At 40.8% G+C, this 16,784-nt stretch overlaps 1 protein-coding gene across 1 annotated transcript in view; it reads left to right on the top strand.

Moving 5' to 3' along the window:
* The window catches only part of LOC103175369 (ASXL transcriptional regulator 3), a 90,840-nt gene extending 88,270 nt beyond the window's left edge, over window positions 1–2,570 (top strand). The window contains exon 14 of the mRNA XM_042331665.1: window positions 15–2,570. Coding sequence (XP_042187599.1) covers window positions 15–2,494 — 2,480 coding nt within the window. The 3' untranslated portion in view covers window positions 2,495–2,570. The remainder of the gene's footprint in view (window positions 1–14) is intronic.
* The last annotated feature ends 14,214 nt before the right edge of the window (window positions 2,571–16,784 follow it).

Raw genomic sequence — 16,784 nt, 5'->3', positions numbered from 1 at the left:
CCTTAAATCTGCAGCAGTGCCGCTGGATTTGGGGTCTCCTGCAGTAACAAGCAAGATGGAAGCTGGTGTGAGTCCTCAGCTGTTGAGCGCTCCACAGCCTTCCATCAATGCTAAAGAAACCAGTAACCCTGGAGAGGATTATACTGTGCCCAGGTCAACCACAGCTGCAGGAACTTACTCTCCAGCAGATTTGAGTTTGAACTCCCAGCCTGAAGCATTTAAAATCGAAAACACCCTGAACAACAATGAAACACAGTCTCAGGAATTAAACAATAAGTGGGTTGAGCCAAACATTGGTAATCAATTGGAAGAGATTGACAGAAATAGTGGTTCTAAGGTGCTAACAAAACAAGATGATAACAGCCTCCGAACAGCTTCTCTGGGTTCAGAAGGTGCCACCCGTTTAGAAGAAACAACATATGGTGCTAGGATATGGTCTGACCTAACTGAACCACACTGCGCTGTGGCTAAAACTCCAACAAACATAGGAGCAATGGTCATCTCCAACCACAGTAAATCGTGTTACCATGTGGGTGAAGAAATGCTACGACTCAGCGACCTCATCGGCTACAATAGACAGAAGCAGGGACTGAATAGCCATAAAGAGAATGAGGGTGACACATTGAGGAGTGGAAGGTTAGGCCTGCACATCAATCCTGCGGATTCCACGCACATCAACAAACAACCTTCGGAGTCTGTTCTGAAGCTTTTACCAGAGGCAAGCAGTGACCAGACTGGACAACAGTCTAAAGGTTTATCGAACATAGGTGACTCTGAGGCTAAAGTGGCAGAGGTTAAGGAAGAGAGTGACAAAGGAGAGAACTCCTTTCACCCTCAAATCAGTGCAGTCGCAGACAGCTCACAAACAAAGAACTCCAAAGCATCTTTTGCCACGAGCCAGTCTAAGACCTTCATGTCAGCGGCTGTGGAGATCCAAGACCGAGTTCCTGCTCCTGCAAGCTCTAATCGTCACCTTTCATCAGTGGAAGCCAATAATCCTCTTGTGACACAGTTGCTGCAGGGCAACTTGCCTCTAGAGAAAGTACTGCCGCAGCTTCGGTCAGGTGCCAGGCTTGAAATTAATAGGTTTCCTTTGCCCTCACGAATTTCCGCTGAATCTAAAGTGACTACAGCTGAGAGAGATGTCCCTGGCAACGTTTCTTACTCACTCTCACAAACCCCTAAGGGCCATGCTTGGGGAACAGCAGGGCAGATTCAAGGCAAAGCTCGTGATATGCAAGGAAGCAAGAGGCAGGCCAAGTTAATAGGGGAACAGTCTCAGAGTAGATATGAGCAAGCAAAGCAGTATACTGCAGCAGGGGTTAAAATGTGGGCACAGCCTCCCCTCAATACAGATGAGGATCAGTCAGGGGAGCGGCAGACATTATTTAAACAGGAATGGATCAGCAAGCCTTTCATTCAGCACAAAATTGCTCCAGGCCTACAGTTTAAAGAGCAGAAGAGACCATTGCTGGCTTGCGGTTTCGAGCGGACTTTGTTGAACAGCAATGACAAGGGTAACATCTCCACTGCTGCGGCTCCTGTCTCACAGAGGCAGCACACTCACCCAGTGTCTGTTACACTGAGAGGATTGGCTGAAACAGAAGGAGCACTGCAAACTACCCCACAAGCCACATTGGGCTATGGCACTCCAAATACATTAGCATTCAACCCACGCCTGGAGGGGAACAGCCCGGCGCTTAACTCTGCAGCACAGGTCGATACTTCAGTGGACGCAGATCAGGAGAGCGCGGAGACTGTTTTTTCTAACAGTCTTGAAATTAAGCAAACTGATGGCAGCTGCAGAGCGGCACAGCCCGCCCAGACTAGGTCTGCAAAATATCCTGCTGCACTAAGTGAGAGAGAAGGGCCATCTGATCAAAAGCAAGGAGCAGTTACCGTGGAAACCAATAAAAGAATTAGTTTGCTTCCTGCAACTGACCGCTGTAGTGGCATTAAAATGGAACGTTTTTCTGTGGAGGATGGGTTAACCAGCAGCTGTGCAGTGGCTGTCAAAGATGTTCCAAGTGATCATTATGAAACAAAGGAGCAGGTAAAGGTTTTCGGACCCACGATGGATTTGCTTTTAGGGAGAATAGTGAAAGATTCCGATTTTTGCTCCCACCTGTCCTCCGACCCCAGCAAAGCCACCTCGCCGCTCGCTCCTCAGAAACGCCTGCAGCAGCAACTATATGGCAACTATTCCACGTTGCATTTCAACGGCACGAATTTAAAAAGGGTCACTTCTGTCATCGAACAGTCTATTGGTAGTTTCCTGGGAAGTAGTGGAAACAGCACTTTGTCCACTTTGTCGAACCAGAATAATTCCATTCCGGTTCCGAAATTTGCTGATAGCAGCAACGGGGAAGAATTGGAGTTGAAGTGCTCCTGCAGGTTGAAAGCCATGATTATGTGTAAAGGATGTGGCGCCTTCTGCCATGATGACTGCATAGGGCCTTCAAAGCTCTGTGTAGCCTGTTTAGTTGTCCGATAGAGGACTGGCTGACCCAGTGGATTATCTCTACTTGCTGCACAATACAAGAATAGCTCACTTTTATGAAGACTTGATCGGGCTCAAGTATCCCATAAGATATCGCATTAACCCTTTGAGAACTGCAGTAATATTTCTGCATCTAAACCAAATTACCTTCATTGCTTTACTTTGCAGAACATTGTGGGTTCATAAATGTAACACAGCCCTGTACATTTACCAAATTCCACTTTGAGAGGACATTAGAATCGCTGTAGATACTGGCAGATAACCACAGGACATTGGTGGGTGAGTGAGTCTTCCTGCGGAGTGGTAGGGCATGGACTTATACTAACTATTCCTAGGAGTAGGTTCTCATAGGAAAGAGGAGCTGAGTGCAAGTGAAGGGAGAGCACAATGGGAGGATATCTGCCTCCCACCTACCTCTTAATCGTAGGTTATAGGCTGTGTGCGACAGTGGGTGGGGACCAGGTAGCTTTCTGCTGCTTGGGGACCAATCTAAAAAGAGCAAGACAAAGGCAATTTAACAATGAGAGTGCCACTGGGGTCAAAAGCAGCCCTTTGTAGATAGAATATAAATTCCTTACCTTTGAAAGTTTTCAAAGCGTTAATTATGCTATAGGATTCAAAGACATCTTGGAATTAATCCTATTAGATCTATTTTAAATTTGTTTTCCTATCCGCGTAGAATTTAATCGAATCGAATAGGAGGCTTTCAAAATCCTAAAAGATTTATTTTTTAGCAAGGCTCTATCCGTATTTAATTGGCTAGGAGCAGACCAGTCCACCATTGGCAGGCAGGCCTTCAGCCACTCTGCCCCCACCCTCTGGAACTCCATCCCGCAGGCCCTTGCTTCCTTCAAGACCTGACTCAAGACCCTCCTCTTCGACCGTGCCTTCAATCACCCTCCTTACCCCCCTGCCCTCCGCCCTCCCCGATCCCGACCCCCAGCTCGGGTCCAAAACATTGATTGTCCAGCGCCTTGGAACATCCTCCCGTCGTGAAAGGTGCTATACAAATGTAATTTTGTTGTTGTTATTGTTGTTGTCTATAGTTAAATTATGTGCCATAATATTTGAATACACAACCTCTCGCTATAACACTAAGGTCAACTTTTGTGTTTTTAAAACAGAGAAAACTATAAGGTATATTAAAGAAAGAGCACGGTTAAATCTCAGCACTATTTTTTACGTTTTGTAACAGTAGATTTTATAGTCTTGCAATGAACTCTGTATCAGGATCCTTTTTCTTAAAAGTGAACATATCATGGAACTGATACTCAATGTGAATTGGTCTAGATGAGTTGACTTTTGGTAAATAATTTTATCACTAGATGGATTTTTTAGTCCCTTCTGTGACACTCCAGTTATTGTCAGGAAATTTCTATCCTTTAAAGCACTGATATTTCACATGAGTTGCTTCCAGGCTGTTTTAGCCTCAGACTGTATCACTGTACTGTAATTGTTATAATGATGTTAGATAAAACAGGGAATGATAGTGTTACAGTGCATGAATGTTACAACCACGTCACTGTAAATTTGACATTAATCTTGTTTGATTATCATTCAAATATTATGCATTTTTTACGGGAAATGTTTTTTTTAAATTTATAAAAAGCAGTATCTCTGCACCCATTTTTCAGAACAATGAAGTTTCTGCTTTTACTTAAAATGTTGTACCTATTAACTGTGCTCATCTATATTTGTCACCTTGTTATTTCACGATCAGGAATGTTAGAACATTCTGAAAGAACCACTCATATATACAAAAAGAACATTAAATTTGCAAAATTGATAATTATAATTTTGCCATTTAGGACTAGGCCAGATTTGACTTGAATTGGTTGATTTCATCTTGCCTCTTGAAATCTAGCCAAATACTGACCACTTGTGCCAGTCAGATTTCCCAGCTGTAATAATCTTGTATAAAATAATTTAACCTTGTATTGGTTGATAGTGGTGTACATAGCTATCAATGCCTGAAACAGTACATGTAAAATAACAATAAGGCACCGTTAGGTTTCGCAAAATGTTGCGCTATTAGTCCAAGCTATCAAGATTTGTAAATGCACTGAAATTCTGTGATTGAATGGATTATTAGTTGAGCATATCACGTGGGGTGGGGGATAATTTTGCGTTGTTGCTATGTGTTAATCACCATATATGTGATAATTCACATACAACAACAACTTGCACTTATATAGCTGCCTCAACACAGAGAGTGTCTCAGAGCGCTTAACAGTGGCGGAGCCTGACTCCGAGCCAGGGTGTGAGGGGAGGTGACCGTAAGCACAGTTGAAAAGGAATGTTTTCAGGTGGGACTTGAGAAAGGGGAGAGAGAGCAAGGCAAGGTGGAGGGATTGAGGGAGAGAGGCGGAGGGATTGAGGGAGACATACAATGGCTAATTTAGCGATCTTATGACATTTAATGAATCGTATGGCCCCCGAATGTACCAGAAGAGGATTCCCACCCCAAAATGCTTCTTCTGAATGGTCCTATTCATGAACATGGTTACCAAATTGAATTTGCAGATCGTGGATCTGTTCTCCTGGTTAGTGGGATGCCATCTTACCTGAACAAAAGATCTGAATTAAACTAGTGTCACCCTTCCCCCAACCAGCAGGCTAATACCATGATCCATTTCTTCTCAGACACAACCATTAATTACAGTGTCGAGTAGGTGGGTTGGGTGGGGGAGAGGGGGAGATTACACCCAGCAGGCATCAGTCAGTGTCTGAATGGCACTAATTTGACTACCGGGTATGAATTAGCAAGTAAGTGTCAATTACCACATCGCCAAATGTACCCCTCGCAAAATGTGATGTGCTCGACTAGTTAATTAACACATAGGTGTTGACACATGGCAAAATTTACCCCAGAATTTACAGTCTTGAAAGTAGCATAACTTTGCATTGATACCACAGCACATTTCTCTAAAACAGCTGAGAGAAATTGAAAGAAGTCACCTTGAAATTTTTGAAGGTTGTGACATGACAGTGATGTGGCATTGAGAGCACATAGGTTCTGTAGTTTATTTTTTCTCTCTTCTCCTGAAGGCAGTGACTCTGGCAGCTGGAGTACGCTTGCGTGGACACTGGCAGCCTCCGGTCTCACACCCAACTGACTGTTCTTCATTTTTTGCATGGACAGTGAGTTTGGCAGATTGTTTGACTGTAGAAGCATCACCGCCATGGGCAGTGCAGCTGAGCCCAATCCTGCCCTCACTCAACAACTACATGTGCACACATTCTAACAGCTTTAATAATGATAACTTGCCTTTCATATACAAGCTGATATTAGTACTGTGATTAATAATTATTACGATTACATTGTTATTACTAATAACTTTAAAAAGAAGTGCTTCTTAATGGATTCAATTAAACATTGAACTTGTTGAGAAAAACTGCAATTTTACTGCATCACACCTTACACTTGAAGGAAAATCTTAAAAGCACTTTTACTGGATAGGGAACAGGAATTCAATTCCCAGCGGATTTGTTTCCCTTCCTTACACAGGTAAATTAAGGCCAATTCTGGTGCCCCCGTCAACTTTGTCAGCCTATGAAGCATCTGTACTACATTTTTAAGGTTCCAGAAATGTTTAATTAAAGTTGAAAAAAATTAATTTAAGTACCAAACCTTAATCTAATAGACAGCCCATACTGATCACAGTTATTGGCATAAATCATAAATATAGTGAACCAGAGTGGGTAAACTAGAAAAGTAACAAGTTACATCAGTATCTCAATCCAGCTACAGAAAGCTCCCGCGAAGAAAATGTCCTGAAAAGGGAATGTGAAAAGTAATGGAAGTGAATTAGTGGCAGTTTACTATTTGCTTCATTGTGATGCTACTGTGGAAGCCATAATTTCAGCAGAGTCAGTAGGTATTGATTACCTATCCAAGAATTAAGCTGCTCAAAATTGATCGTTGAAGCATCTCCTTTGTCCAGTTCTTTATTCTGAAGAATATTTATACATCTGTCATCTATCCATGGGAGAGATTCCTTAGACATGCAATCAGCTTCTCTGAAAGTCACAGAGTTGTAGCAATCCACCCACCACTAGGAATGTGGTTGGGTCAAGTTGCACTGATGTCTTTCAAGGATTGGAGGGATCTTGTGAATGTGTTGTCCTCAAGCCTCACCTATTTTTTTAAAAAATCAGAAATAGCTTCACAGAAGTTAGTGGAACTCTCTGCCACAATCCATTGAAGAAGAGTCATTAAATTATTTAAAAAAGGAAATAGATAGATGCTAGAAAAAGTGGAATAAGGGGAGCAAAGGAATAATTTAGGTGGCTCACATGGAGAAAAACACCAGGGTAGTTGGGCTATCGATGGGCCAAATGGCCTTTTTGATGCTGTTACATTCTATGATTCCATGAAGAGATCTTTGACCACCCGAGTAATGAACGGACCCAATCATTCCAGTTGATGGTTCTTTCTCTCACACTATCCTCTCTAAGAGTTACCTATCAGAGTATCGTCTTCAGGACAGGAGAGGACTGTTATGCAAGTGATCTTTAATACAGAGCTGCTCTGTCATTACTCTTTCACGTATTTATAAAATGCAAGTGTGGTATCTGCTGTACAGGATGAAGGCAGCCACCGCTCTACAAGCCGCTTTTCTTTAAAATTGGGAAGTATTGGTGAACTTTGCATAGGCCAATTCCCTTTATGGAATTTGGTGAAATGTATGAGAAATTATTTTCTCCTGAATAGTTATTGTATCTCAGCTCCTCCCCCACCCTCGACCCCAACTCTGAGCTGACTGGCCTGGTGTTTTCTGATTAAAAAATAGTATTCTGCATTGATAATGAAACATATTGATATATTGACACCGATAGTGATATGGGAAGAAGAAACAAGAGGTAGGCAATGTAGTTTCATTAAATACTATGAAACCAAGAGGAACTTATAATATATTGAGGGATCAAAGCTTTTTGATATAATGTTCAAGTCAAGTTGGCTCAAACCAAAAGTATCCTCAGACTGTTCCACTGAGGTCTATGTATTTGAACATTGTACATTGAAGTTGAATAGATACAAGAAGAGTTGACCTCAGAACTAATGCGGATTAGTTTGATGCTTGGATGCTCCTCATTAACAAGAAGAGAAAACAGAGAGAACTGGTATTGAATTTCCTGCTATGGTGGTGAAGAACTCTATTAGTGTACCAGTTTCAGATACTATTTGAATCCAATGTGTTAAGACATTTTCTCAAACTCAAAACTTTCAGTGTATGTGAACATTAAGACTACCCCTAACCAATCCCAAACCTCTTGAGTTTAATGCTAACAATGATATTGATAGACAGGGAATGCATCCTGCATACAAAGGTCATGAAATTTAATTTAACAAGAAAGTTGAACTGATAAATGAGCCATTTTCAACAATGAAGGAATTATTTGGTTTTAGTAGGGATTGAGACCTCTGGACATCATTACAGACTCTCTTGGGCATAAGGCAGAGAGAAAAGGGCTCTAAATCTGTTGTGGGGATAGTATTTATTAGCAATGTATCTATCTCATCATGTTACAGTAATCAGTCCTGGCAGCTTTCTGGGAAGGATTGGGAAGAAGAGAGATGTTGTTGCATCAAAGATTTCAGGATCTGCACAGCTAATGGCAGCTCTGCTTCAAAACAAAAGTGGGGTTTTGGGTTAATTTCTATTATCTGCCTTAGAGATTTGAATGTAGAACATAATGGGGTTTTGACCTTCCCTCCCGACAGTACTTGGCTCTCAATTATTCTTTGAGCTTTTTCATAGCCTGCAGGTAGGCAGAATCTGTCACAAGTGTGTCCGAGAGTTTAGCTACACAGTATTATTGTTTTAAAATCTAGGTCTTTTAATCTAGAACTGTAGGGACATGAATTAAACATTTATTTCCAAATTACATTATCTCTTGTACCTTTTTTAAATTGGTAATAACGACTATTTTCGCTAAGTATTTTCTGTTGATTATTGCTTAAAATCTTCCCACATTTCAATTGTTTTCATTCCCTGCTGTTGCCTTCTGCTGCCACATTTTTGCCTTCAGCAGGAAAGGTGGAGCAACAGCAGACCAGCTTAGTAAACTGGTCTCTCCAGCCTTGCAGTGCTCCAAGTTGGTTCAGCATTCCACACTGTGGTCTGGCTAACAATCAGCAAAATGCACCAGTGAGTTGAAGAATTTGACCGTCAACTGGAGCAAAAATCCTAAGTTGTGAACCTTGGCCTAGAGTTGAACTCTGGAGCCTTCAGGTCATTTTAGCCTCAAATTTCTACTTCACGTGATTCTGCTTCTAAATCTACTCAGCAACAAATGTCAAAAAAAACGAGGCTGTACGGAAATCGACACTTAGATTGTTAGAAAATAGGTAACATATAGAAAAAGGTATTTTTAAGTGAATTATTTGCTCCAGAATCTGTGATTTGTGTGAGTTTTAGAGAGTATTGTGAGTCTTTTTGTTTCATTTTTAAAAGCGATAAGACTGAACAGATTGTATATAACAATATTGTTTTGTGGCTAGCACCATCAAGAATTATAAGTTCACAATCCACCAATGTTTGTCCAAACACTTTAGAAAAAACAGATAAGTTAGTAATTTGGATAGTTGTTCAGTTATTCATTCTAATAATGTACTGTATTCAAAAACATTAATTCAGCACAGATATATGTAAATGTCGCACTAGTTGAGAGTTAACTGATCAGTTTGGTTAGTGATGTTTGGATAAACAGCTTCCCTCTACTTCAAGGGGCTGTCAGAGTGATCAGATATCTTTCCAAGATATTTTTATCATATTTTTATGTTTGATGTTTAAAACCGAGTCCAAATGTATATATTGAGCATTCCAGATCCTTGACTTCTCAAAGGTCTGACCTGGTTTCTAAATTAAGTTACTTTGCTTTATGATCCTTTTAAAATTATAAATAAGTTGTTCACCTGGGGCCCAGTGTTGTTTTTTGACATGACTGATAACCTTTAAATCGGAATCTGACTGCTTTGTTTGTCACGTCTAGTTTTTACTTCAGCTGTTCATCAACCGTTGCTGTTTTTTATGTGAACAGATGCCATCCTTTACCCTTGCATTCTGTTTGTTGGGATCTTATTGATCCAGACTGCCTTCATTTTAAGTGGTAAACATATTCCTAAAGTGAGTGGTAAACATTCCTAAACACATATAATAATCATTTCATTCTGCTTCCTTTTCTCTGCTCTTCTACCAAAGAAAAGAAAAATTGGATCAGGTAACGCAACTGCAGAATTAGTTTACAAAAGTCCTCCAAAGAGGCAGCAGTGTTGCATTATAAGGTGCTTTTCTGTTATTTAAAATATATTACCTCCTGTGGACTCACTGTTAGGACAAGTCTGTCACATGTAAAGCAGGTGTGTGCATTTCTGTTCTAAATTCAGGGATCACATCTTACAGTTGTGTGTTGTATTTTTGTTTCCAGTGTCACCTTAAAAAAAAGACTTTCTACTATGCGATAAGACTTGATAATAAAAATAATGTGAATGTGGGTGTTTTGATGTGTCTATTTTCTGGGAGAAACAACCCTTGATAAAGCAATGAAAGATACCGTGTGGAAATTGGTATTTTGTGGTAAGGACACGTGATTGTTCAAAATACTTCGAAAGGAATTTGTTCAAATCGCGACAGAAATACTGATGATAATAATAACCTGACTTATATAAAGCTTTTCACGTAAAAAAGTATCTCAAGATACTTTACAAAGTTGCATTAGGAATGAAGTGAATGTTAGATAGGCACCAGCAATGTCCCATAAACAAATCAGATGAGTGATCAAATAATTTGTGTTTGGGGGTAAATTTGGAGAATATAAAATAGGATAACCGGGACAAGTGCGCCATGTTCCTTTGAAATAACAATGGCAGGGCTATTTGTTAACGAAGAAAGTGCTATAAGCTTGATAATATAAAAATTTGTGAATGTGTGCGTTTTGATCTGTATTTTTTGAATGAAATAATGTGTAACAATCACTGAAAGATGCTGGATAGAAATTATTATTTTGTAGTAAGGTCTATCCAATGTTTTACACTGTACATCATTATACAGAAACATAGTGATACCAAGTGATTATATATCCTATAAAGTGCTTTTGAGATGTCCTAATGTGAAAAGTGCAGTATCAAATGGAATGATTATCCTTATAGTACAGTACCTTATTAATAAGCCAGACATTTTCATAAAACACAAAATGAACAATCAAGAACAAATCTGTTCCAATGTATTGTCTTCGTGGAAAGATAGATCTATTTATTGAAGAGGTACGACAATTTGCATTTAAAAAGCACCCCTGACTTGTTAAAACATCTCAAAGCGCTTTACAGAGACAGAGTGAGAGTGCTAGCAGGATGGGAGATTGGACGGAAAGGGTAAGAAGTTGCTGACCAAAAGTCCTGTCAGCGAAATAGATTGTTGGAATGGTTTTGAAAGTGGTGAGGGAAGATGCAAAGCAGAGGGACTGATGGAGAGAGTTTTAGAGAGAGGTGACTGAAACTTCTTCCACTGATGGTGGAATGGTGGGGGAGGGCGATGTGGGACAGGCCAGAGTGGAAAGTCCTTGAAACCTCCAATTCTCTGCCTTTTCCCTACTCTACATTTTCATATTCTTCATATACTTAACCAAAAGAATGTTAGGTTAATTTTTCAGGTGGGACGTACCTCAGAGGTGTGATGATTGGGCCAGAGATGCCTTTGCAGAGATTTGCTGACAGACTAGACCAAGAGTTTGTTTTAAACACACTGACTGCATACACTGGCACCTTACTGCTGTTCACCAAGCACACAGTCACAGAAAGAGCTCCAGAATATGTTGTTGATCTTCTATTAATGACGGTAACTCATCAAGCTGCTTTTATTCATTGCCTTCAGGAACTACACTCCTTGGACTCATCATATGATCTATTCAAACAGTTGCTGGTGTCTGAGGACAAAGGGAGAAAATCTCAATCCTAGGGGTCAAACGCTCCATTCATATTTCTACTAACATTAGTATAGCTTAAGAACAGAGACTTGATTCAGCTGTAGTAAATGTTGTTTTACACTGCATATCATTATACAGAAACACAGGGAGAACAAGTTATGAGATATTGCCTGGAGGTAAATTCATTTGCATATCAAAATTGAAGCTGAGGTTGCATGTGGTAATAATTTTCTGCCTTTTTATATCATGTTATTTTTCTGCTTGTTCAATTCTTCATCCCTGGTTGTACCTTTCTCACCAGCTGAGAGTGGGCTCTATCAGTGCTGTTCTCGTGTGTATGGCACAGTTGTGCTCTGACCTGCCCCCTGGCTTCCTTATACTTCCTTCCAGGGAAGTCCTTCCCACAGGAAGCCTTGCTGAGATCTGGAATTTCCCAGGATAAGGAAAATTGCAAGGCTATTCTCAGGCACAGTAAATTCAAAGAAATGGAGCAATATCCCTTTTGAATTATAATAATCCTTGCATTCGGTATAATGCCTATTGTATCGGGAGGATGTTCCAAAGCACTTCACAGGATTCTGCCCCCAGCCCTTAGAACTCCATTCCCTTTGCCTTGCTCCCTCTGTTTACTCCTTCAAGGCACGTCTCAAGACCCTCCTCTTTGACAGCACCTTCGGCCGCTCTCCTACCCCCCTGCCCTCCACTGCCCCTGACCCCAACTCCCTGCTCAGGTCCAAATCTCTGACTGTCCACTACCTTGGGACGTCCTCCTGACGTGAAAGGCGATATACAAATGTAATTTTGTATTGTATTGTGGAGTGACTGTTTGTGGGCAAATGCTGCAGCCAATTTGCACACAGCAATTATTTAACAAAATAAAAGTCATCTTTACATTCACAGGTTAATTACAATGCATCCATAAAAATCATTGTGATATGATTCTCTTGGCTTCTTCTGTTCATTAACCTGCACCTGGGAATTGTGGTTATGGATTGCAAACAATGTCAGCGCACTGCTGTGTGACTAATTCTAATGTAATTTCTTTATTACAGATTCACTTCATGACTTATTTTTCATCGGAGAAACTATGATTTTCTCAGTTGCAGAAATTTTCATTTGGTTCCTCTGGTTTATTAAAGGTTTAAAAAAAAGTCTTGTATTTGCTGTAGCACCTTCACATAGGGAGGAGCATATAGGAGCGTCAGCCTCGCAGATTGTGGGATGTACATCCGGTTCCAGGCAGGAGTCACCATTTGCTCCTCAGACCCCATTAGAAATTAGCCATGGAGCACAGTAGTGTTCAAGCAGTGGACACAGTAACCAGGAGGGTATTGGTGTGACATACTTCATGTTACTGGCAGGAGTTGCTATTTGCAACATCCCGTCACAAATATTTTAGACACCAATAACAACAATCCTTACATAACAAGAAAGCACTGAACTACGAAAGATGAGCCAGCCAATGTGTTATCTCTGTCATGACTGTAAGCCATTTAATCAGTTGAGGAATCATTCTGCAAAATTCCTACTTACCCTGTAAAGAAAGATCAAGCAGAATACTGGTGTACTTATCTACCATTACATTATATAAGCTGCCTCACAGACACAATACAAACAATACAAATTTACCTTTGTATAGTGCCTTTTACATTGGTATAAAACGCTCCGAGATGCTACCAAATGGTGCTATATAAATGCAAGTTGTTATTGGAAGTATGTCTCGAGGAGTTTTAACAGTTGATGGCTTGGCACTCGTGCTGGGAATGGGAGCCGAGTGGGGAAAGATAACTCAAAATGCGGGCATAGAGGAAGGTTTCAAGACAGACATTGAACAAGATGTGGGAGGGAGTGAGTTGGAGGGGCTCGGGATGGAGTTCCAGAGAGTGTGGGACAGATAAGTTGAAAGCCCGCCTGCTGACGGTGGAGTGGGGCACCTGAAGATATTTTATTATAACTCTTAAAAGATATTTTATTATTACTCTACTTATTATTAACTGCAATCATAACTAAATGTTTGTGTAAATTTCAAAAAATATATTACATACAGAGATATTGCTTTATCTCAGAGTAGATGTGCTCTTCTGACTACAATGTTATTTTATTGTTTTAATATAATGGATTGCCATAGGATTTGGATTTGCAAATTCAGCAGAAGACAGTTGACTCAGACGTTCCAAAAAAAAGCATAACAGCTTATTGATCTGTTCAGACAGACAGATAGAAGGAAGATGTGTTGTGTGCCTAACATTCAAAGCTGTGGTAGCTATATTTCATTTGCCCGACAACGAGGTTAGATTCTCCACCACCAGAGAAACCTCCAAAGCCAAGTAACATTTCCCGATTCATTTATCGCCTTTCCAGGATGCTGCTACTTATATGCTGGATGTCATGTTTAAATTTGCAAAGGTTACATGTATCTAAACTTAGTCTTAAATTTAGCTGATAAGGTTAAATGCAGGTTTTCAGCAGTGTTGACTTTACACTCAGAGGAATGACTCCTAGAAACGATGGAAATGTGCTGTGTGCCTGCAAATTCAGCCAATGGGAGAAAACACAGCTGGGCTCTATTTGAGAAGCAAACAACAAGAGAACGCTTTCACTGGTCCACTCAAACCAGGCAAGACAACCCTAATGTGGTAAAGCTGGAATTGTACTGCACCAATGGAAGAATTACTGTGGCCTTTCCAGTGAGAGAGAAAGGTCTTGTGTTTGAGGTACTTTAAGCACGGCAAATCATGGGTCAAAGGCCAATCCACGGGGATGGGGATGTAACCTGATTGCCAGCTCAGGTTCTTCCTGCAGCAGGTGCAGAACCTGTTGTTTGTTCAACAGGCCGGCAGCTGGTGCTTTGGAGCAATGACAGAGGCTGTTATTCAGCAGGAGGTTGCCAGGTGCCGGCTGGCTGGCTGGCTGGGGACTTTGAGAGTGAGAACTATATTTAAAACTGACACCTGCCTGTATTGCAGGCACCACTCTGGGAGATGCTTATTGTTGACAATGGCTTGGGTCTTACCAAAGGATTCGGTGATTAGAAATAAATGGCTTGTGCGCAATACCTTTTACATGGTCTGTGTCAAAAATGAAAGAATGTCAAATTAAACGGCTATGGGCAGGCTATTCTTCAGGAAGTCACAAAAGGAGGTGAATGGTTTGATGCTAGTTTACAGACTGACTTTGTAAATTGGAACACCGTTACTGCTTATTCACAATGACCTGAACAAGCAGAATCCAAATTGTATCCGAGATATTGTCCTCCCGAGAGGCCGTCTTGGAGGTAAGCTGTCAGAATGTGTTCTCTTTTTGGCAAAGTTGGGTATCAGTTATTAAAACAGAAGAGTTACTTTTGAGAACAATTATAGTAATAAGACATAATTTTATGGTAGTATGAACTATAAATTATTTGAAACCAGTGAATAAAATATTTATTGTTAAACACCTTTTGGGCATCGGTTTAATTCTTTCTTCTTCCTCATACGTTCTTTTAATAAAAAAAAGTGAAATTTTAATTTTGGAAATATAATATGATTTTTTTAAAAAATACCCACAATGGGCAGAGAAGCCAAGGCGCTAGAATCTTAGAAAATCAGCAGCTACTAGCCCGCCACTAATTGTAGAGAATATTATCCCGAGAGCCAGGCGATATAAACATTGATGTGGAGTATCTTGGGAGTGCTGCACAGTGGTGTGTGTTGATGCCGAGCAAGGGAGATGGGAGGGAGAGAGATGGGGAGGGAGAAGTGACTGGTGGTGCAATCGAGAGCTTGGGTAGAGGGTGGCAGCTATAAACATGCCCACTGAGCCATAATGCGTTTGCACTTACAACATGAACGAGAAAGATAGATGTCCAGGACCCAAAGTCAAAAGCTTTTTCACACTTTTAACCTTTTTTAAATCATGTGCTGCTGTCAGACTAATTGTGTTGTGTATGAATTCGATCTTGCGATCTGATTGTGAACACCAAAGGGACACGGGCACAACTGTCACAATTACAAGGGCGCTGTAATGGAAATGCTTTTTTCTCCCCCCACCGTCCAAACCCAGAATCTCTCTTCAAGCAGGGACTGAGATTGCCTGGCAACGCATGCTAATGAGCCAGTGTCAGCAGTGCCTGAACCCACACTGCTTGGCATCCAGCCAGCCTTTGCACATGCGTTCAGAGCTGCCCCACTGAGCAGAGCAGTGGGAATGGGGGCAGCTCAGATTGTGTTTATGTCATTATTGGCAGTAGGCTTCAGCCACTCTGCTCCATATACAAATGCAAATGTGTCTATTAACAGCTTCTTCTGCTAAAAGGATTTCATGTTTAAATTTTGTTGTGAATTCAATAAACAGAACCAGAAAATGAAATTACAGGTCAATAGTTAAACAGTGAAGTTCGAGACCTTGTTGGAGGTAGTTGCAGAGACTCATTCACAAAGAAAAGGATTAGAAGCCATTGTATGTTTTCAGCAGAACCTCTGCCATCAGTGAACTGACTGAGTTTAGGGGCAAAGGTAATATATTAAGAAACAATAGAATTACTTCAGTCTTCCCTGCTCAAAATAAAATAAACGCAGCATAATGGGTATTATCATTCTATGAGGCATAACTGAATGCTAGTGAACATGTTTAAAGGGGATGTCTTTTCAAGTTAACATGTTTGGGGTTTCATTTGTTGGTTGGATTAATCAATTTGCAAACACACACAGGTGCCCTAAATTGATGTAACTATCAAGCAATGAAAAGGATTAGAGTTGTAGCACCCATAATTCTATGCACAACTGGTTAACCCAATCCACAGAGATTGCACATGGTTTGTTAATCTGACCCACAAATTGACCCCAATTTTTATTCTTAAACCTATTATTCTCTGGTAGCCTGCTGGAGACCTCAGGCACAGGAGAGTCACCATACTGTAATGGATCAGTCAGCGCTTGTGGGTGGGAGGGAGCCTGCACTGACATTTTTTTGGTCATAAGATACTTATCCAACTGAATGGTAAAAACATCTGATCTTGCCAGCACACTGCTAATCTAGATCACTCTGGGCCCAACTGATTTCAGTTAATTTTTGAGATTTCTGTTATTTTATTTGCTCCCCCAAGTCTGCCGGTTTTCACAACAATAAGGTGGCGGCTTTGGCATCATTTGAGCAGATTGATCTTGCAGCTCGTCCTCCCCATATCCATCAGGTTCTTCTAGAGCATCACCCACATCATGGTTCCAATGACTCTCCATTCCCCATAGGATTGAGTTCAAGTTCCTTATCCTCACTTTTATAGTCCTCCAGTATTGCCCCATCCTATCTGTGTGACCTTCTGAAACCCTACCAATTCCCTCCACTCAGCAGGCAGTGGCCTGCTTCATGTCCCCCACCCTGC

The sequence above is a fragment of the Callorhinchus milii genome, unplaced genomic scaffold, assembly GCF_018977255.1.
Source record: "Callorhinchus milii isolate IMCB2004 unplaced genomic scaffold, IMCB_Cmil_1.0 Scaffold2, whole genome shotgun sequence".
NCBI lineage: Eukaryota > Metazoa > Chordata > Chondrichthyes > Chimaeriformes > Callorhinchidae > Callorhinchus > Callorhinchus milii.
The sequence above is the reverse complement of the archived record's forward strand: the minus strand, read 5'-3'. Positions and strand labels throughout refer to the sequence as shown.